Raw genomic sequence first — 23,306 nt, 5'->3', positions numbered from 1 at the left:
CAAGGAATTCTAATCCAAGAACATGGTATATCTCTCCATCTATTTGTATCATCTTTAATTTCTTTCATCAGTGTCTTACAATTTTCTGCATACAGGTCTTCTGTCACCTTAGGTAGGTTTATTCCTAGATATTTTATTCTTTTTGTTGCAATGGTAAATGGGAGTGTTTTCTTAATTTCACTTTCAGATTTTTCATCATTAGTGTATAGGAATGTAAGAGATTTCTGTGCATTAATTTTGTATCCTGCTACTTTACCAAATTCATTGATTAGCTCTAGTAATTTTCTGTTAGCATCTTTAGGATTCTCTATGTATAGTATCATGTCATCTGCAAACAGTGACAGCTTTACTTCTTCTTTTCCGATTTGGATTCCTTTTATTTCTTTTTCTTCTCTGATTGCTGTGGCTAACACTTCCAACACTATGTTGAATAACAGTGGTGAGAGTGGGCAACCTTGTCTTGTTCCTGATCTTAGTGGAAATGGTTCCAGTTTTTCACCATTGAGGGCAATGTTGGCTGTGGGTTTTTCATATACGGCCTTTATTATGTTGAGGAAAGTTCCCTCTATGCCTACTTTCTGCAGGGCTTTTATCATAAATGGGTGTTGAATTTTGTCGAAAGCTTTCTATGCATCTATTGAGATGATCATATGGTTTTTCTCCTTCAATTTGTTAATATGATGTATCACGTTGATTGATTTGCATATATTGAAGAATCCTTGCATTCCTGGGATAAACCCCACTTGATCATGGTGTATGATCCTTTTAATGTGTTGTTGGATTCTGTTTGCTAGTATTTTGTTGAGGATTTTTGCATCTATGTTCATCAGTGATATTGGCTTGTAGTTTTCTTTCTTTGGGACATTTTTGTCTGGTTTTGGTATCAGGGTGATGGTGGCCTCGTAGAATGAGTTGGGGAGTCTTCCTCCCTCTGCAATATTGTGGAAGAGTTTGAGAAGGATAGGTGTTAGCTCTTCTCTAAATGTTTGATAGAATTCGCCTGTGAAGCCATCTAGTCCTGGGCTTTTGTTTGTTGGAAGATTTTTAATCACAGTTTCAATTTCAGTGCTTGTGATTGGTCTGTTCATATTTTCTATTTCTTCCTGGTTCAGTCTCGGCAGGTTGTGCATTTCTAAGAATCTGTCCATTTTTCCAGGTTGTCCGTTTTATTGGCATAGAGTTGCTTGTAGTAATCTCTCATGATCCTTTCTATTTGTGCAGTGTCAGTTGTTACTTCTAGTTTTTCATTTCTAATTCTATTGATTTGAGTCTTCTCCCTTTTTTCCTTGATGAGTCTGGCTAATGGTTTATCAATTTTGTTTATCTTCTCAAAGAACCAGCTTTTAGTTCTGTTGACCTTTGCTATTGTTTCCTTCATTTCTTTTTCATTTATTTCTGATCTGATTTTTATGATTTCTTTCCTTCTGCTAGCTTTGGAGTTTTTTTGTTCTTCTTTCTCTAATTGTTTCAGGTGCAAGGTTAGGTTGTTTATTCGAGATGTTTCCTGTTTCTTGATGTAGGCTTGTATTGCTATAAACTTCCCTTTTAGAACTGCTTTTGCTGCATCCCATAGGTTTTGGGTCGTCGTGTCTCCATTGTCATTTGTTTCTAGGTATTTTTTGATTTCCTCTTTGATTTCTTCAGTGATCACTTCGTTATTAAGTAGTGTATTGTTTAGCCTCCATGTCTCTGTATTTTTTACAGATCTTTTCCTGTAATTGATATCTAGTCTCATAGCATTGTGGTCAGAAAAGATACTTGATACGATTTCAATTTTCTTAAATTTATGAAGGCTTGATTTGTGACCCAAGATATGATCCATTCTGGAGAATGTTCCATGAGCACTTGAGAAGAATGTGTATTCTGTTGTTTTTGGATGGAATGTCCTATAAATATCAATTAAGTCCATCTTGTTTAAAGTATCATTTAAAGCTTGTTTTTCCCTATTTATTTTCATTTTGGATGATGTGTCCATTGGTGAAAGTGGGGTGTTAAAGTCCCCTACTATGATTGTGTTACTGTCGATTTCCCCTTTAATGGCTGTTAGTGTTTGCCTTATGTATTGAGGTGCTCCTATGTTGGGTGCATAAATGTTTACAATTGTTATATCTTCTTCTTGGATCAGTCCCTTGATCATTATATAGTGTCCTTCTTTGTCTCTTGTAATAGTTCTTATTTTAAAGTCTATTTTGTCTGATATGAGAATTGCTACTCCAGCTTTCTTTTGATTTCCATTTGCATGGAATATCTTTTTCCATCCCCTCACTTTCAGTGTGTATGTGTCCCTAGGTCTTAAGTGGGTCTCTTGTAGATAGCATATATATGGGTCTTGTTTTTGTATCCATTCAGCCAGTCTGTGTCTTTTGGTTGGAGCATTTAATCCATTTACATTTAAGGTAATTATCGACATGTATGTTCCTATTCCCATTTCCTTAATTGTTTTGGGTTTGTTATTGTGTCTTTTCCCTCTCTTGTGTTTCCTGACTAGAGAAGTTCCTTTAGCATTTGTTGTAAAGCTGGTTTGGGGGTGCTGAATTCTCTTAGCTTTTGATTGTCTGTAAAGATTTTAATTTCTCCCTCAAATCTGAAAGAGATCCTTGCTGGGTAGAGTAATCTTGGTTGTAGGTTTTTCTCCTTCATCACTTTAAATATGTCCTGCCACTCCCTTCTGGCTTGCAGAGTTTCTGCTGAAGGATCATCTGTTAACCTTCTGGGGATTCCCTTGTGTGTTATTTGTTGTTTTTCCTTGCTCTTTTAATATTTTTTCTTTGTGTTTAATTTTTGATAGTTTGATTAATATGTGTCTTGGCGTGTTTCTCCTTGGATTTATCTGGTATGGGACTCTCTGTGCTTCCTGGACTTGATTAACTATTTCCATGCCCATATTAGGGAAGTTTTCAACTATAACCTCTTCAAATATTTTCTCAGTTCCTTTCTTTTTCTCTTCTTCTTCTGGGACCCCTATAATTCGAATGTTGGTGTGTTTAATGTTGTCCCAGAGGTCTCTGAGACTGTCCTCAGTTCTTTTCATTCTTTTTTCTTTATTCTGCTCTGCAGTAGTTATTTCCACTATTTTATCTTCCGTTCACTTATTCGTTCCTCTGCCTCAGTTATTCTGCTATTGATCCATTCTAGAGAATTTTTAATTTCATTTATTGTGTTGTTCATCATTGTTTGTTTTCTCTTTAGTTCTTCTAGGTCCTTGTTAAACTTTTCTTGTATTTTCTCTATCCTATTTCCACGATTTTGGATCATCTTTACTATCATTATTCTGAATTCTTTTTCAGCTAGACTGCCTATTTCATCTTCATTTGTTAGGTCTGGTGGTTTTTACCTTGCTCCTTCATCTGCTCTGTGTTTTTCTGTCTTCTCATTTTGCTTAACTTACTGTGTTTGGGGTCTCCTTATCGCAGGCTGGAGGTTCGTAGTTCCCATTGTTTTTGGTGTCTGTCCCCAGTGGCTAAGGTTGGTTCAGTGGGTTGTGTAGGGTTCCTGGTGGAGGGGAATAGTGCCTGTGTTCTGGTGGATGAGGCTGGATCTTGTCTTTCTGGTGAGCAGGTCCACGTCTGGTGGTGTGTTTTGGGGTGTCTGTGGCCTTATTATGATTTTAGGCAGACTCTGTGCCAATGGATGGGGCTGTGTTCCTCTCTTGCTAGTTGTTTGGCATAGGGTGTCCAGCACTGTAACTTGCTGGTCATTGAGTGAAGCTGGGTCTTGGTGTCGAGATAGAGTTCTCTGGGATATTTTCAGTGTTTGATATTATGTGGAGCTGGGTGGTCTCTTGTGGACCAGTGTCCTGAAGTTGGCTCTCCCACCTCAGAAGCACAGCCCTGACACCTGGCTGGAGCACCAAGAGCCTTTCACCAAACGGCACTGTAGATCCTGGTGTCCTCAGCCAGGAAAGGACACAGCATCTGATAAGATGGAATTAGCACTTGGGATAAGAAAGCAGTGTATGAGGGGTGGTCAACACTCCATCAAATTCATGGCATCATTACATTTGAGCAGTGAAAGTACTCCATTGCTTAATCTCCTTGAGTCTCAATATTCTCACCGCCCAGGCAAATGAAGAGACACTGTAGAATAATGAAGTTTATACTGAAGATAAATTCTTCTCATTCCTGCTGGGCCAGTCACCTGAAACTGCTTATATCACAATCGTTGGTCAGTCAAATCCACAGGGCAATTCTCCTCAAGCAGCAATCAGGGATCCATGGAAGCTGCTAGTGTTGGAGGGTCTCCTGCAGAGGTGGGGGGTGGCTGTGGCTCACTGTGAGTACAAGGACACTGGCAGCAATTCTGGGAAGTACTCCCTGGTGTGAGCCCTCCCAGAGTCCTCCTGTCCATTTTTAAATTGAGTTGTTTTGTTACTGTTTAAAAAATTCTTTGTATAGTTGGGATACAAGTCCTCTGTCAGATATATAGTTTGCAAATTGTTTTCTGTCTGTAGCTTGTATTTATTTTTATCTCTTTTATTTATTTATTTATATTTATTTATTTTGGCTGTGCCAGGTCTTAGTGCAGCACGTGGGATGTTTTTTGCGGCATGTCAACTCCTTAGCTGTGGCATGTGGAGTCCTTAGTTGCGGCATGCGGACTTCTTAGTTGTGGCATGCGTGTGGGAATTAGTTTCCTGACCAGAGATTGAACCTGGGCCCCCTGCATTGGGAGCACAGAGTCTTACCCACTGAACCACCACTGAAGTTCCTATTTCCATCTTCTTGCTATTGTGTTTCTCAGAGTAAGTGTTTTATTTTGATGTTCAATTTATCAGTTTTCTATTCTATATTTATCTTCTATTTATTATGAGTATCCTGTCAAGACTAAGTTCTGGAAGAATATTTTCCCTTTTTCTTCTAAAATTTTATAGTTTTACATTTTATATTGAAATCTCTGATCCATTTTGAATTAAATTTTGCATAGGGTTTTACGTTTAGATGCGTGTGTGTGTGTGTGTGTGTGTGTGTGTGTGTGTGTGTGTATGGTAGATAGATATATAATTTATTTTTTGTGTTGATCTTGTAACCTGCAAACTTGAATTAATTTATTAATTCTAGGAAGTTTTTATTTTTTTCTGGATTCTTTGGGATTTTTGTACATACATAGACAATTATGTCATATGTAAGTAGGTATAAATTTATGTTTTTCTTTTATAATCTATATGCCTCCTTTTCTTTCTTTCTTTCTTTCTTTTTTTTTTTGCCTTATTGTGCTGGCTAGACTTCCAGTACTATGTTGAATAACAGTGATGAAGGTGGGCATCTTTGCCTTGGTCTGAATTTTGAGGAAGATATTCAGTCTTCCATTATTAAGTACAATTTTAGCTGTGTTTTCAATTAATTATCAGGTTGGTGACATTCTCTATTCCTAGTTTGCTGACTTTAAAGAAAAAATCATAAAACGGAAATGATTTTGTCAAATGCTTTTTTGCATTAATATGATCATGTCATTTTTCTTCTTAGTTTAATATGTTGGATTACATTAATTTATTTTCAAATGTTGAATGAGCCTGGCATTCCTGGAATAAATTCCACTTTGTTGCGATGTTAGTTTTTATATATTGCTGGATTTGATTTGCTAATAGGCTTTTGATGATTTTTTAATGGAAATTCATGAGAGATATATTTAGTTTTTTTTTCTTATTGTCTTTGTCATGTTTTTGTGTACAGGCCTCATAAAATGAGTTGTAAAGTATTCCCTCCTATTCTGGAGGAAGTTGGGTAGAACTGGTGTTAATTCTTTAAATGTAGAAGAATTCTTCATTGCAATCAACTGAGCCTGAACATTTCTTTTCGGGAATGCTTTTTGCTATGAATTCTATGTATTTAATAGTTATAGAAAAATTTAGATTTTCTGTTTTATTTTGAGTTTTCATAATTTGTGGCTTTGTGATATTGACGTCAGTATTGGTTGGTTTCACATAAAGTGTCAAAGTGACACACACAGAGTTTTTGTAGTGTTCCTTGATTATCCTTTTAGTATTTGTGTAGTGATATCATCTTTTTCATTCCTGAATTAATTTGTATCATTTTTCTTCAGTCATAGTAGAGTTTTATCAATTTTATTTCTCTCTTCAAAGGATTAAGTTCAGGTTTCTTAGATTTTCTCTTCTCAACATGATTGAATCTTGCTCTTACATTATTTCTTTGCTTCTGATTGCTTTGGGTTTTTTTACCCTGCTCTTTTTGTTTCTTGAGATGAGAGATTAGACTATTGATTTGAGATCTTTCTTTTACTAATGTAAGTTTTTGGTGGTATGAATTTCTTGCTCAGCACTGCTTTAGCTCCAGTGCACCAATTTTGACAAGTTTTTTCCTTTTTGTTCACTTCAAATTATTTTCTCATTCCCTTTGTAACTTCCTCTGTCCCATGAAACATTTAAAAGTGTGTTGTTTAATTTCCAAGTGTTTGAAGATTTTCTTTTTCTTTTATTTTGTAAAATTTTTATTGGAGTAGAGTTGATTTACAATGTCATGTTAGTTTCTTGTGTACAGCAAAGTGAATCAGTTATACATATACATATAAGCACTCTTTTCTAGATTCTTTTTCCATATAGTTCATTACAGAGTATAGAGTTCTGTGTGCTATACACTATGTCCTTATTAGTTATCTATTTTACATATAGTAGTGCATGTATGTCAATCCCAATCTTCCAGTTGATCCCTCCCCCACTCTTTCCCCACTGGTAACCATAAGTTTGTTTTCTACATCTGTGACTCTGTTTTGTAAATAAGTTCATTTGTACCATTTTTTAAGATTCCACATATAAGCAATATCATATATTTGTCTTTCTCTTACTTCACTCAGTATGACAATCTCTAGGTCCATCCACGTTGCTGCAAATGGCATTATTTTGTTCTTTTTTACGGCTAATATTCCAAGTAGTTTCTCAGTTTATTGTGTATCAAGCTAGTCAGCTGATAATTAAGCTAATTATGCTTTTGTCAGTTGGCAGTCAGTTCCTTAGAAAACCGGAAGATCACTAAAATAGCCAGTTGGTCAGGCAGGTTAATGGTACTTGGAGACTGTGCAGTCTCCACAAAACAAATTTGTTTCACCCCCATTATAGTGTGAAGCTGCCTTGGTAGAAGGACAGAATATACCATTTCTGCTTGGCTTCTAGGGAGATCTTTAATGTGAGAGAAGAGGTATTATATACCTGGCAAGGAAAAACAAAACATGGAGGTAGGTCAGAGCAGATGTTATACCTGTTCTTGTGGGGTCAGACATGTCTCCTAGGAGATAGATTTTGGACCTGAGAAAATAAAAAACTTTTCCTTGTAACCGTCAGGAAGTTGATTGGGAAGTAAAAATGAGCAGAACTAATGGTATGATGAATTAAAGACATGACCCCAAGAACTAATTATTTTGCCTTCCCATTTGGTTGATCCTGAAAATCGAATTTATCATTGTCATTGTTATGCACAATTTTTTGGATTGGTACTTAAAAAATATTTGTGTGGAAGCACCTCCCCCAAAAAAAAGCCTGTACTCTCCAATGCTAATAAAAAACCGATAGCTATGCAGACATAATTTTGAACTGGGAATACTAGTTTATTGAAAATAAATTTTATTTTGGCTGAAAGAGATCTGAAGAACACTTCTGAATATTAAGAATGAGTTTTCTCTTAGCAATTTTAGAAAATATCCAAAAGAGACGAGTCTGAGTGTGAGCTTAGAGCAATAATTTCCTTAACTATTTATAATAATGAATAATCTCAAAATATAATTTGAAGCATCAAAAGGAAAAATTTTCAGATATCACTTTGATAATTCTACCTTCAACAAGTATTTTTTAGTGCCCAATATGTAGAGGGACTCTTCGTAATTTTTTAATGCCCAATACGTAGAGGGACACGTTATGAACAAAACAGATAAAAATTCCTGCCTTCATGGAGGCTTCTTTTATTAGCTCGAAGACTCTTAATAGGCAGGCAGACAGAAAATTGACTCTGCCAGTGTCTCTAGATAAGGCACCCATCTGTTGGAATAAAAGTTAATACTTGGAAAGGAGATAAACCAGGTAGGGAGAATGGAGTGTTCGTGACTGCAGCATAGACCATGGTCTCCAGTTGATAATGTATTATCTGGAGAGGCTTCCCCACCAAGGGGACAGCAGATAAAGCCTGAGTGCCATCAGGGGACTTTGTCACCTGGCCTCCCATTCAGGCCACTTGGGTGAATTGGTTCCATCTTGGAGGGTAGATGGTCCTGCACTTAATAGCAAATCCAATCATAATCCTAAAAAATGATATATGAAAGGGGGTGTAAAGGAGATGATTCTACATATCTTAAGAAACAGAGAAATTTTATGAAAGAATGACTTTCTTTATATTACCAACAATTATAAAAACAGAGTAAACAGTAATCTCTTGATTTTCAGGGAATATAGTACGAATTGGACATTATTTTCTCTTATCGCAGTTGAATCTTCTTCACAATGCTGCTGGCAGCTCTGGAGTAACAATGTAACTGGTCTGTGATGTTTCATTTCCAAAGTCCTAGGAGGTATTCTCCTTTTCTAAACTTGATTCAAATACCCTTCAGTGAAACATTCAGTATCAGGCCAGAAAAACAGGGTATTTTGGCTCATATGAGGTATGAGCCATCCCTGTTCATAAAAGGAGAATCTGTTACTAATATGGTCACGAGTAGTCAGTCATATGCAATATGTTTACAAATGACAAGTTAGTATATGAAGATATTTAAAATCAGTAGGAAAAGGATGAATTAATCAAATGGCATATGGAGCACTGGCTACTAATCCAGAAGAAAAAAACTACATTCTTGTATCAAATGACATCAAAGGAAAAATTGGATATATACACAGACCTTTACTTTGTATCCAGGGTAAGATGGTAAATGTTTTGCCATCAGTATGATATGGATTCAGGTAGCAATGCTGGCAATCATGGTAGTGGGGGCTTGATCAGCAACTTGATTCCAGTCAGTCTTATCAGAGAATAGTCTCTTACCATGTGAATCTAGTTGAACAACCCAGATGTTGTGCTCAGCAGCTGTGATTTCCCTCCCACAGTTCACAGTGCCAAACAGGGGTGCTTTTATAAGCCTATAGTTTTACAACAGGCATGTCAGATAGCTAGGTACAGTAAGAACCCAAGAGTCCATGAAAACGCACCAAGTTTCATCAGAAGGAATACTGGCTAGAGTTGAGAACATCTTTGTGTTCTGCCCAGTGACAGGAGCAGCCACATTAGTTTTGTGGTCTACATAATGGCACTGAGGTTGAACAGTCACAGTGTCCAAGTTGTTTCAACTAGCAAAACCATCAGTGAAACAGGCCCAATTAGAGTACCTATGAGTTGAGGGTCCTACTGAGCCAGCAGCTTTGCTTCAGGCAGCAAAGTGGGGGATACATTTCCTCTCTAAGGGATAGCTGCTACTATTCCATGTATGACTGAGATACTGCTGGGACCAGGGAAGTCAGAACTAGGTGTGGCATACAACATGAGTATTCTCAGTCTACTAGCCAGTCACAAAGCCCCACTTAGATGACAGGGAGATAGGGAAATTTAGTTTAGCTATGAAATTCTTACTAATGAGATTACCAGCACATGTGATATGAGATATCTAACAAGGCATGACTCCATCCAACAGGGTTTCCATAGCACCTTGAAAGAAATCCTGTGTGAATTCTCTGATACACTCTCAGAGTTGCCTTTTGGGCAAAATTCTTCCTATATTCATACTTATATGGTTTTTCTCCTTTGTGAATTTTCCGATGTCAAATAGGTTGGTCTCCTAGTCAGAAGAATTTTCCACAGTTATTATATCAATATGGTTTTCCCCCTCCCTGAATTCTCTGGTATATACTTAGGGTTGACTTCTTAGGCAATTTTCCACATTCATTACATTCATAAGATTTCTCCCCACTGTGAGCTCTCTGATGTATTCTAAGGTTTGATTTCTGGCCAAAAGTTTTCCCACATTTATTACACTCAAAGGGTTTCTCCCCTGTATGAATTCTCTGATGATCACTAAGGATTGCCTTCCGGACAAATTTTTTCCCACATTCATTACATTTAAATGGTTTCTCCCCAGTGTGAATTCTCTGATGAACTCTGAGGGTTGATGTCCGGGCGAAAGTTTTCCCACACTCATTACATTTAAATGGTTTCTCTCCTGTGTGTGTTTTCAGATGTTGAATGAGATGGTCTTTTCGCCAGAAGGATTTTTCACATTCTTTACAGTGATAAGTTTTCTCACCACTGTGAGTTCTTTGATGTATTCTGAGGTTTGACTTCTGGCCAAAAGTTTTCCCACATTCGTTACATTGAAAGGATTTCTCCCCTGTGTGAATTCTGTGATGATCTCTGAGGGTTGACTTTTGAACAAAAGTTTTCCCACAATCACAACATTCATAGGGTTTCTCTCCTGTGTGAATTCTCTGATGTCCCCTGAGGGTTGACTTCTGGACAAATGTTTTCCCACAGTCATTACATTTATAGGGTTTCTCTGCTGTGTGAATTCTCTGATGTGTACTGAGGTGTGACTTCTGGGAGAAAGTTTTTCCACATTCATTACATTCAAATGGTTTCTCTCCTGTGTGAGTTCTCTGATGTTGAATGAGATGTCCTTTTTGACAGAAGGATTTCCCACATTCATTACATTTATAGGGTTTTACTTCATAGTGAGTTCTCTGGCGTACTTTGTGGGCTTTCTGGTAAGACTTCCTATTTTCATGACATTCAAAGTGTTTATCTCCAGTTTGTGTTCTGTCATTACATACCAATGGATTCTCTTCTGTGAGAGTTCTCTGAGGTTGAGTAAGGTATGACTTCCTGCTGAAATTATTCCCACTTGTAATACATTGACAATGTTTCACAGTCATGTTAAATTTATTGTAGTCCTTGATAGCTGACTTCTCACAGAAGGATTTCCCACACTGGTTAAGATGAGAGTGTTTCTCCCCTGTCCCAGTTCTTTCATGGTCAAAGAGAGGTGTCTTGTCATAGTTTTTCCTAAACTCTTCATCTTTACAGGATTGTTGTCCTATATGAGTACTCTTATTTTTAACACAGGCAGCCTCAACATAGAAGGCTTTTCCAATCCCATTAAATTCAAAAGCTTGCTTCAATGTTTGACACTTTTGATGTTCAGGAAGATTTTCCTTATAACTGAGAGTTTCCTGATTTTTATTATATTCATAAAATTTCTCTCCAATATGAGTTCTTTCAAGCTTAATTTTGAAAGGCAAATTTTCATGTACATTATAACAATCTGTTTTTTTTGTTGAGTAGGTTCTACTATTAATGATAAATTGAGAAATACTTTGTGAATTCACTCCCCATGAGTCACATTTACAGGGCATTTTTGATGAAGAAACAGGAACTATGTGCAGATTAAATGGTTTTCTCAAAACTTCTTCTTCCTCTCTAGGCAACTGTTTATTATTTATAAATGTTACTTGCTGCAGGTGTTTGTCTTTGATTTTTTTGTGCCTCTTGATTAGATTTTCATCTCTGTAGTCTTCTAAAACAGAAAAATTGAAAACACTTTGAATCTTACAATTCTTATGGATGGGGCTTATAAACATATAGCCTATGTTGCATTTCATTTTTTGATTTCTCAAGATTAATTTGTGGGTTTGTGTGTATGAGAGAGAGACACCTTCCTTTAAAAAATAATATTGATATAGTGAAAATGGGAGAGGAAACTGGTTATAAACATATATCTGTAGTTGGATTGTGATAAATTGGATTTTCCTACCTGGGTGGAGAAGGGAGAGAAATTAGACTTTTATGGGAGTGATGATTTTAGGGAGCAGGAAAACCAGATAATTAATACAACATGGGGGGTTACAAACTTAAGTAGAGTAACAAGAAAATTAGGAGATAATAAGCATTGATGGGCTAGGCCCAACAGGAGAATGGTTTGGTTTGAGGAAGTAAATTACAGTAGAGGTCCAACATTATCTAGGCTCTACTGGTAGAATCCTCAAGAGTCTTCATACTTCAGTTTGATATCATTCCTTATTTCCATTCAGTCTTTCAAAATCAAATTAAATTGACAGCACCAACCTCCTCATGATTAAATGAAGAAGTTTATAGCTCAGGATAAAACCCATCTTGCAGCTGTGAGTCACAGAAATACAAGTATAAGACTGATAAAAGGAAAATCAATTCTTGTAATTAAATTAGATTCACTGCTCAATTCTGGCTGTGATACCTTTGACTTATTCCATCTAACAAAACTGCAGATAAGTGAACCTGATTACTTCATTCGAAATTTCCACATTTCAGTTTCATATGAGGAGTGAAATTTTAAATGAGGTATCATGGAAGACCTTACTGCAAAGATCCAAATTCCTTATGCATTCTAGATGCCCATCCTTTCTGGCTTATATGAATTGTGAATACTATTTCACTTTTGGCTCATCTTGTAACTTTCTGTTAAGCATGAAACATAATTTATATTTGCATAAAACTTATATGTGCAATTTAACAGTATAGAGTGAACACTCATCAAATTAGAAACCATGTCAAGAAACAGAACATAAATGGCTCTGCAAAAAACCCTGTCTGGTAACAACTTCCTCATGCTTAAGAGTTCATCACTCTCCTGATATTTACTTCCTTGATTTTCTTTGTAGTTTTACCACCTATATATTAATTCCTAAAAATGTAATTGAGTTTTGCTTGTTTCTGACATTTACATAATTGTAACCATACATGCATATTTATATTTTTTGTTTAATGTTATATTTGCAATCATTGTATAAGATTTCATATAGCATATAGTATAATTCTCCCTTAAGAAATACTATTCCTTTATTCTACTGCTGATGAGCCCAATTTTGGCAAAAATAACCAATATTGCCATAAATATTGTTTTATTCATTCTAGAGAATACAATCATGCCTTTTTATAGGGTATACAGTTGGGAAAATGATTACTTGGTTACAGGTGTATAAAACTTTAACTATTTGATAACATCTTCCTGATTTCATAGTGGTTTTATCAGTTTACATTTTCAGTCAGTAAATAAGGTCTTTAATATTTTACATCCTCCCCATGACTTGCCATTGCCAGATTTGTTAATCTCAGTTCATGTTATACATATTACTTATCTCACCTTATACTCTATTTTGTATTCTGTGAAAAGTAATGAGATTGAACACATTTTCAAAGATTTACCAGCTGTTTGAAAGCTCCTATATATAAAGTCTTTCACCTACACTGAGTTGCTATACTTTCCTATATAGACTTGCAGAAGTTTTTACATTTTCAGGATGCTTATCATTTCCAGGTTACTTGTATTGTATATCTATTCTGCTACTCTGTGGCTATACTTTCCTATATAGACTTGCAGAAGTTTTTACATTTTCAGGATGCTTATCATTTCCAGGTTACTTGTATTGTATATCTATTCTGCTACTCTGTGGCCTCTCTGGTATCATTTATGAACAAAATTCTCAATTTTAATGTAGTCAAGTTTATTAATCATTCTCTTTTGACTGGTGCTTTTTGTGCCTTTGGGACTTATAAGAAAAGTCTTGAAATATGAAGGTGTTCACTGCTAAACTGACCTTTTGGAGTCTAAATACCCCACAGAATTCTATTAGTGCTCAGTAACTCACCTTTATGGCTCTGGTTTGAGAATTCTTCCTCTAAGAACCAAGGCTCTTCTCCTTGCTTCAACTTGAAGATCACCTCTGGTTTGAAAATGCAGTTCCCTGTAAACAGGCAAAACTGAGTACTTAGGCCAGATGATGAGCTTTTTAGTCTCCAGAAGTGTAAAAAGTTTCAGGAACAGCATCCTGAAGGCCCTCAGCTGAATTTATCATTGGCAGTTGGCATTGGCAGTCAAACACTTTCTATTCTTCAATAGGGCTTGGTTACATTATATTCCTGAATAAAAAGCCTAAATGACATTAAAATCTAAAGTATTCATGTGTACTGATGCATAAAAAGGAAATGCCTTCTGTATGGAGTTATGAGGGTAAGTTATGCTTATATGCTCACCCACTGAGACTAGGTTGTTGTAGTTCTCTAGCATCACATCTCTGTAGAGGGTTTTCTGAATAGGACCCATTTGCTGCCACTCCTCCTGGGTGAGTTCGACAGTTACGTCCTTGAATGACACTGATGCCTGCAAAAGTACATTTCTGTTTAATCTGGGTTTAGAATTAGATGACATAGAAAATACGCATGAAAACAGTTCTTATGTTTATGGTAAAGAGATTAAACAAATGAATATAAAGGATGCCTATTTTGGATCTAATTTTAGCTTATACTTTGGAGGTGTTCAACTAGTAAAAATATTAATAACTTAATTTGTATGTATTTATGAGTTATATACTTGTACTCTCAATAAGTATATTAGTAAAACTTTTGTTTTTTTAATTTATTTTTTAGCAAAAAAATATAAATACACTTCCTACAATTTTCATCCCACTCTACTACCCTGGGCATGCTCCAGGGAAGCAGTCAGCAAATTATGACCTGTGGCCAAATCCAGCTTGCCACTTTTTAAAATAAAAGTTTTATTGGGGCACAGCAACCCCCCTACCCCCAATAATTTTGTATTGTCTATGGTTGCTTTTATGCAAAAACAAGCAGAGCCTAGCAGTTTTATCAGAGACTTTATGACTATCAAAATTGAAAATATTTACTACCTGACACATTACAGAAAAAATGTGCCAACCTCTGGACTAATGAATACAATTAAAGGAAAGACTGACAGCATAAAAATAACAACAAAGAAAACACAATTTATAGAGGCGGATGTATGAAGATTGAAAGGAAAAGGATGGAAAAAGATATATACATAATCACTAACCAAAAGAAAATTGATGTGGTTATATTAACATGAAAAGCAGTAGACCTGAATGTAAGAAAGTATGAAATATATATATATATATATATATATATATATACACATATACATACACATATATATAATGATAAAATGATTCTTTTAACAGAAGGTGTAACATAAATTGATATGCTTCCAAATACAGCATATCAACACAGCTTCCAAATACAGTCAATTCTCATTTTTCAGATTCTGTATTTGCAAATTCACCTACTCACTAAAATTTACTTTTAACTTCCAAATCAGTACTTGTGATTTTGCAGTCATTTGCAGACATTCACAGAATGATAAAAAATTTGCCTAATACACGTTTTCCCAGCTGAGTTTGAACAAGATAATGCCTTGCCTTCTTGTTTCAGCTGTTGTACTGTAATCTTATCCTTATTGTAGTCTAGCACATTTTTTTTTTCATTTTTGTGCTATTTCTTGGTTTCACATTTTAGAATGGCCCCATTGTATAGTACAGAAGTGCTATCTAGGGACTTCCCTGGTGGCACAGTGGTTAAGAATCCTCCTGCCAATGCAGGGGACAGGGGTTCAAGCCCTGGTCTGGGAAGATCCCACATGCCGTGGAGCAACTAAGCCCGTGCGCCACAACTACTGAGCCTGCGCTCTAGAGCCCGTGAGCCACAACTACTAAGCCCGCGTGCTGCAATGAATGAAGCCCACGTGCTTAGAGCTCATCCTCCGCACAAGAGAAGCCACCCCAATGAGAAGCCTGTGCACCGCAATGAAGAGCAGCCCCTGCCTGCCGCAACTAGAGAAAGCCCGTGCACAGCAACAAAGACCCAATGCAGCCAAAAATAAATAAAAATAAATAAATTTATAAAATTCCATATTAAAAAAAAAAGAAAAAGAAGTGCTATCTAGTGTCGCTAAGTACAAAAAGGTTGTGATATGCCTTATGCAGAAAACAAGCATGTTTAATAGGCTGTGTTCAAGCATTAATTATGGTGCTGTTGGTTGTAAGTTCATGTTCATGAATCAACAATATTACTAAATAAGATGTTCTTAAACAGAAACACACATAACCAGGTTACATATTGATTGGCTAACCTAAATGTGACCAGGAGCTTGCAGGAACCTAATACTGTATTTCCTCTGGGAGCAATGATTCAGTATTTGCTAATTCAGTGTTCATGGCCACTTTACAGAACATAATTACTGAGAACAATGAGTATTATTGTATATTGTATATATATATAAACAATAGGTGAAATTAGATATAGACACACAATTATAATTAGTGTTTTTAACACAACTCTCTCAGTAACTCACAGGACAAGCAGACTGAAAAACCAATAGAGATTTAGAACAGGGGTCAGAAAATTATGGGCCAAAGACCAAATCTGGCACACTACCTGTTTTTTTGAAAATAAAATTTTATTAGAACACAGCTCATGTTCATTTGTTTATGTATTATATATGGCTGCTATAAGACTAAAACTGTAGAGTTCAGTAGTTCCAAGAGAGACCATATCTCCCACAAAGCCTACTACCTGACATTTACCAAAAACGTTTGCTGACCACTGATACAGAAGATTGAAATGATGTAATTACCCAACTTGACTAACTGAAATATAAAGGATAATCTGATCATAACATAAATTATTTTCTGGTACACTTTGCATATTATAAAACAAAAACAGTAAGTCTCACCAAATTAGAAAAAATTACAATCATACAGTGTGGCTTTAGATTTTAGCTCAGAGATGTAGAGAGCTGAAAAGAGCAATACTAACATCTTACAAGAACAAAGCTTGGCGAACTGAAAATTAATGTCTTTTTGAACTCATTAGAGAAATGAAATTGCATGGCAAACAAACAATCTGAAATCAGGAGAGAGATAGGTACCTGTAGGGAGAATCAGGACCCATTCATTTGCTTACTGAACCATATGCTAAACTCCATATAAGAAGATAGGAAGCTTAAGCTATAAAAACCACATGCATGCAAATGTGATGAGTGTGAAGTCCCTGGGGAGATGGTATGTGTCACAGACATAGGGTAATTTCTACCTTCTTTGTGAGATTTTCTCAAGGGAGCCAATCTGTCATAGAGAGGATTGGGGGAGAATTCAGAAGAACCCCCTTTCTGTCCCATGTGGTGATAGCTAGTGTAGAGGAAGAACAGTCAGTGCTTAAATCCACTCAGACTCATGCATATCTCCACTAAAGAATACTTAATCTGTAAGGGGAAAGTCATCAGAACACATAATGTGATTGGCGGGATCTCACTGCAGTAGGGAGAGAGCAGTAGCAGACACTACCAAAACTGCTGCCTAGACCCATCTGCCCTATCTCTTCTAAGTAATAAAATGCTGAGACCCAAGTTCTCAGTACCTAAGACTGAGGTTCAATTAGAAGATAAACCCCATTCCCAGAGAACTGGCATTATTTGGCCTGTCCGGTGGTTTCCTAGACCACCCCTCTTCATTTGACATGACTCAAAGCTGTAAATAACATTTTCCCTGGGGACATGACATTATTTTTTTTTAAAAAATCATGGGTTATTGTTTACCATCATGGCTACTTGACTACTACAGGCAGTTTTTAACAGTTAAGGGAAACAACAATATTACTAAAAAGTTTAAAGGGAAAAGCTGGAGAATGAGATATCCAGAAGGGGCTCTGAAAAGCTCAGGTATATTCCTGATGATCTAAAAGGTGACACACAATCCCTGGGCTGTGTGCACATTCAGGAAAGACCTGAGAAGGTGCTAAACCCTTGCCTCTCACTAACCTTGAGGCTCTATGAAAGAAAAGTGAAGGCTAATGTGGAGTAATAAAATGCTGGGCTAATTGTTGAAGGCATGCCCCAACATACACACAGAGTAACTTAGCAAATATTGGGAGCCTTATTGGTTACAGGTATTTAAGGAAATCATTGTCCAATTATTAGCTGGCTATTTAATTAATGGAGCAGTGACTTCAGTTGGCCACACATGACAAAAAATACAGATTCTACAGAATTAGTTCAAAAGAGTCACCAAATACATAACAACAGCTGCAGTTGTTGAGATTCTGATTACACATTACACATTATATTTTAAATGTCCAGTTTTCAACAAAAATTTGAGACGTAAACAGATGAGAAACTATTACTCATATACAGGAAAACAAACTATGTATGAAACAGTGTAAAAACTGTCTCTGAGTAAGTCCAGACATTGGACTTACTAGACCAAGACTTTTCATCAGCTGTTTTAAATATGTACCAAGTACTAAAGGAAACCACATCAAAAGAACAAAAGGAAAGTATAGGAACAATGTCTCATCAAATAAAGAATACCAATAAAGAGACAGAAATTATACATATATTGAAAAAGCAAACTGAAATTCTGGAATTGAAAGTACAATAATTGAAGTGAATAAGTTCCTAGAGGGTTCAAGAACTGAATAGGCAGAAAAATCAGCCAATTTGAATATAAATCTATTGAGATGACCCAACCTGAGAGCATACAGTAAAAATAATGAAGGAAAATGAACAAAAAGCCCCAGTGATTTGTGGGTCACAATCAAACATAGCAACATTCACATACCAGAAGTAGGAGAGAAGAGAGGAAAAAGGGCCAAAAGACAAAGAATAAAACTTGAAAGCAGCAAGAGAGAAGTGACTCATTGCCTCCAAAGGCTCCCAAGTAAGATTAATAGCTGATTTCTCATTAGAAACCAGGGAAACCATTAGGCAGTTGTATGACATATTTAAAGTATCAAAGGGAAAGACTGTCAACCAAGACTCGAATATTCGGCAAAACCATCCTTCAAAAACGAAGAAGAAATTATGACACTCCTAGGTAAATAAGGACTGGGAAAATGTCATTAGTATACTTGTGTATAAGAAATATTAATAAGGGAGTCATTCAGGCTATAATGAGAGTACACTGGACAATAACTCAAAAATCCATATGAAGAAATAAAGAAAACTATGTAGGTAAAAGTAAGTACACAGGTAAAAATATAAAAGACACTATAAATGTATTTTTTTGTATTTATTTTTCTCCTGTATGATTTCAAGACCACTACATGAGGCAGTAATTAGAAATTGCTACTAGCATACACACAACATATATAAAAATGTTAATTTAGATGACAATAACAGCATAAAGGAGTGAGGAGGGTGTGAAGCTATAGAAGAGCAAAGTTTTAGTATACTATTGAAATTAAGTTTGTATTCATCTGAACAATACTGTTATAGTTGTTAATTGTAATCAACAAGGTAACCACTAATAACTGGGAAAAAATGTAGTAAAGGCACAACAAGGTCACTGAAATGGTATACTAGGAAATATTGACTTAACACAAAAGAAAGCAAAATTTGTGAAGTAGAAAAACAAAATGGACATATCACATACTCAGAGCAAATGTCTAAACAGAAGACAAATTCTTCTTACATTAAATGTTAATGGTTAAATATTTGAATTAAAAGGCAGAGACTTGCAGAATGGATTTAAAAAACATTATCCAATTATATTCTGTCTACAAGTAACACTTCACATTCAAAGACACAATAGTTTGAAAGTAAAAGACTAACACAAGATATATCATGTAAACAGTAACCAAAATAGACCTGGATTGCCTATACTAGGATTAGACAAAACAGACTTTAACTCATTAATGACTGGGGGATTTTTGCAAAAACTAACGCCTGTGGCCAGCGATTTTTATTTCGGCTGGCCAGAAATTAATTCTGTTATTTCACTGACACTTTGCAGGTTATTACATTTAATAGTTACACCTGACACACATGTAAAGTCTTCTAATTTTTGTGAAATGTTGTCTTCAATCCACTCTTCTGTAGAAGCAAAGGAGCAAGTTCCAGCACCTTGAGTTTCATTTTCACTTTCCATATCAGAATCAATGATTCTGTTGGTCTAATATTCACATCACCTGAATCAGAACTATATTCTGAAGAACTATCATCCTCTGAGAGACTAGTATATATGTCACTCGGACAATCAGAGAAAGTATCTGCATAAAATTCACCAAAAAAAATCTTCTTCACTCAAAATTTCACGATGTGTCATTTTTGAAAATTTTACGTTTATAATATACACAAGGTTGGAACAAAAACCTAATGAAGCAAAATGTGAATGATAATGACAATCGTAAGTTGTATAATGAACCCTTGGTCAATTTTAGGGTCTAACAACTTCACACAGTGATGTTAATTTTATCACTCTCTACAAACGTATTGATACGTCTCCGGTCAATAACGTTCGGGTAACAAAAGACTAAGTATTAATACATCTCTGGTCAATAATGTGTTAAGACCAAAAAAAAAAAGAGAGAGAGAGAGAGAAAGGACATTTTACAATGGTAAAAGGGTCAATAAATCAAGAAAACAAAACAGTTATAAACATACATGTACCTAACAACAGAACTTCTGTTGGCAAAAACTGACAGAATTGACAAGATAAACTATTCAACAATAATAGTTGGAGATTTTATTGCCCCACTTTCATAATGGGTTGAACTACTAGACAAAAGATCAATATTGGAAGAACACACTTGAACAAAGCTGTGAACTGTAGATCACAGATATCTACAGAAACACTCAGGCCAACACCAGAAGCATACACATTCTTCAGAAAACACGGAACATTCTCTGGTATAGACCATATGTTAGGCCATGAAACAAGTCTCAATATATATTAAAGGTTAAAATCATACGAAGTACCTTCTATGACCAAAATATAATGAAACCAGAAATCAGTAGGAAAAGGAAAACAGGAAAATTCAAAAATATGTGGAAATAAAACCACACACTCTTAAAAAATCCAAAAGATCTAAGAATAAATCAAAGGGAATCGAAGGGAAGTTAGAAAATATTTTGAGATAACTGAAAACAAAAACACAACATACCAAAACTTATGAGATGCAACTAAAACAGTGCTTACAGGGACATTTATAGCTATAACACCTACATTAAAAAAGATCTCAAATCAATTACCTAGCTGTATATCCTAAGGAACTCGAAAAATAAATGTGAACTAAACCCAAAACTAGCAGAAGGATGGAAATAATGAAGATTAAAGCAGAGAAAAACCAAATAAAGAATAAAAAACAATATAATCAACTGAATGTTGGTTCATTGAAAAGATCAACAGAATTGATGAACCTTTAGGCAGACTGACTAAGAAAAAAGAAGATTCTAATTTACTAAAATTGGTAATGAAAGTGGGGCCATTACTACCGACTTCACAGAAATAAAAACGACTATAAGAGAGCACTATAAACAACTGTACACCAACACACTAGATAACCTAGATGAAAAGGACAAATTCTTAGAAACATACAAACTATGAAAACTGAGTCAAACAGAAATAGAAAATCTGAAGAGTTCCATGTAAGGAGACTGAATTAGTAGTTAAAAACCTCCCAACAAAGAAAAGCTTAGGACCAGATGGATTCACTGGTGAATTTTACCAAACATTTAAGAAGAATGAACACAAACCCTTCTCTAACTCACTCCAAAATAGAAGAGGAAACACTTCCTAACTCATTCTATGAGTTACTTTTAACCGAAGTCAGACAAAGAAATCACAAGACTAAAGATCAATATTCCTTAGAAATATAGATGCAAATCTCCTCAGCACAATACAAGCAAACCAAACCTAGCAGTATATTAAAATGATTATACACCATGACCAAGTAGGATTTAACCCAGGAATGTAAGAGTGGCTCACCAAAGGAAAATCAAACAATGTAACAGCACAGTAATAGAATGAAGGAAATAAACCACATGATCCTCTCAACTGATGCAGAGAAAGCATTTGACAAAATCCAACACAAATGATAAAAACACTCAACAAACTAGGAATAAAAGAGAACTTCCTCAACACAATAAAAAGACCTTTTTTTTTAAAACATCTTTATTGGAGTATAATTGCTTTACAATGGTGTGTTAGTTTCTGCTTTATAACAAAGTGAATCAGTTATACATATACATATGTTCTCATATCTCTTCCCTCTTGCTAAAAAGCACTTTTGACAAATCCCAGCTAACGTCATACACAATGCTAAAAGACAGGAAGTTTTCCTCCAAAGTTCAGTAATAAGACAAGGATGTCCACTGTAACCAATTCTATCATTGTACTGGAAGTTCTAGCCAGAGAAAATGAGCAAGAAAAAGAAAAAAGATAAAAGTGGAAAGGAAAAAAGTAAAACCACCACTAGTCAGATGACATAATCTAATATATAAATATATATAACACATCAACACTAAATCTACAAAAAGTTATAGCTAATAAACAAACTCAGCAAATTTTCAGGATTCAAGAACATACAAACATTCGTATTTCTAAACATTAGCAATGAACAATAAAAAAAATTAAGAAAACAATTCCATTTAGAATAGAATAAAAAATACTAAGCATAAATTTAACCAAGAAGGTGCATGATATATGAAAGGGATAGTACTTCATACCCAGGTGTGAGACATCCCAGGAATGCAAGATTGGTTAAACACTGATAATTCAATCAGTATAATCCACGCCTTTAACAGAATAAAGAAATAAAATTATACTGTTATCTCACCAAATGCAGAAAAAGCACTTGACCAAATTAATACCTCTGTGTAATAAAAATTCTCAGCAAACTAAAAACAGAAAGAGAACTTCCTCATTCTAATGAAGGGCATGTACAAAAACTCTAAAGTTAAAACCACACTCAATGGTGAAATATTAAGTATTTTCCCCCTCAGGTGAGGTAGAAGAAAAAGATTTCTATTATCATCATTTGTATTCAACATGGTACTAGAAGAATAAAAAGAAATTAAAGACATAAAGATTGAAAAGGAAGAAGTAAAATTTTCTTTATTTGCAAAAGACATGATGTGCATTTAAAATCCAAAAGAATCTACCAAAATAAGCTATTAGAATAAGCGAATTTAACAAAATAGCTAGATATAAGATCAATATTTAAAAATCCATTGTATTTTGATAAACCAACAACTAAAAATGAAATTTAAAAATATTTACAATATCAAAATAGATAAAATACATAGGAGTAAATGTAATGAAATGTCAGACTTCACCTCTACTCTTAAAAAACCCCAGCAGGATTTCCAGTGGAAACGAAATTTCTATGAAAACACATAGGATCAAAATTAGCCAATAAGTTTTTTAAGAGGTAAAACTTTAAGGCCTACCCTATTTCATGACTTACTGAAATACAACAGTAATTATGACAGTGAAGTACCAGTAAAAAGAGAAATAACTGGATCAAAAGAAGAGAATACAGTCTAGATATAGACCACTTGACTGGTTCACTTGATTGAACAACAGAGGCCCTGCTGCAATTCAGTGGACAGAGGATGGTCTTTTCAACAAATGGTGCTAGGGCAACTGGATATCCATATGGAAATATGAACCTTGACACTTACCTTGTACCATACACAAAAGTAATTCCAGGTGAATCAAGCTCAAATAATCAAGCATCCACTAACAACACAGGAGAATATCTTCA

General features: G+C 35.3%; 1 protein-coding gene across 1 annotated transcript in view; it reads right to left on the bottom strand.

Annotated features, from left to right (window-relative positions):
- Positions 1–513: 513 nt before the first annotated feature.
- Positions 514–23,306, bottom strand: part of ZNF510 (zinc finger protein 510) — a 26,022-nt gene continuing 3,229 nt past the window's right edge. Inside the window, exons 4-6 of the mRNA XM_082401197.1 lie at positions 13,986–14,112; positions 13,601–13,696; positions 514–11,493 (exon numbers count right to left, since the gene is read on the bottom strand). Coding sequence (XP_082257323.1) covers positions 9,794–11,493; positions 13,601–13,696; positions 13,986–14,112 — 1,923 coding nt within the window. The 3' untranslated portion in view covers positions 514–9,793. The remainder of the gene's footprint in view (positions 11,494–13,600; positions 13,697–13,985; positions 14,113–23,306) is intronic.

The sequence above is a fragment of the Balaenoptera borealis genome (genome assembly GCF_965194805.1).
Source record: "Balaenoptera borealis genome assembly, chromosome: 8".
Lineage (NCBI taxonomy): Eukaryota > Metazoa > Chordata > Mammalia > Artiodactyla > Balaenopteridae > Balaenoptera > Balaenoptera borealis.
Note: the sequence above shows the minus strand (reverse complement) of the source record. Positions and strands in the feature narration are given on the sequence as shown.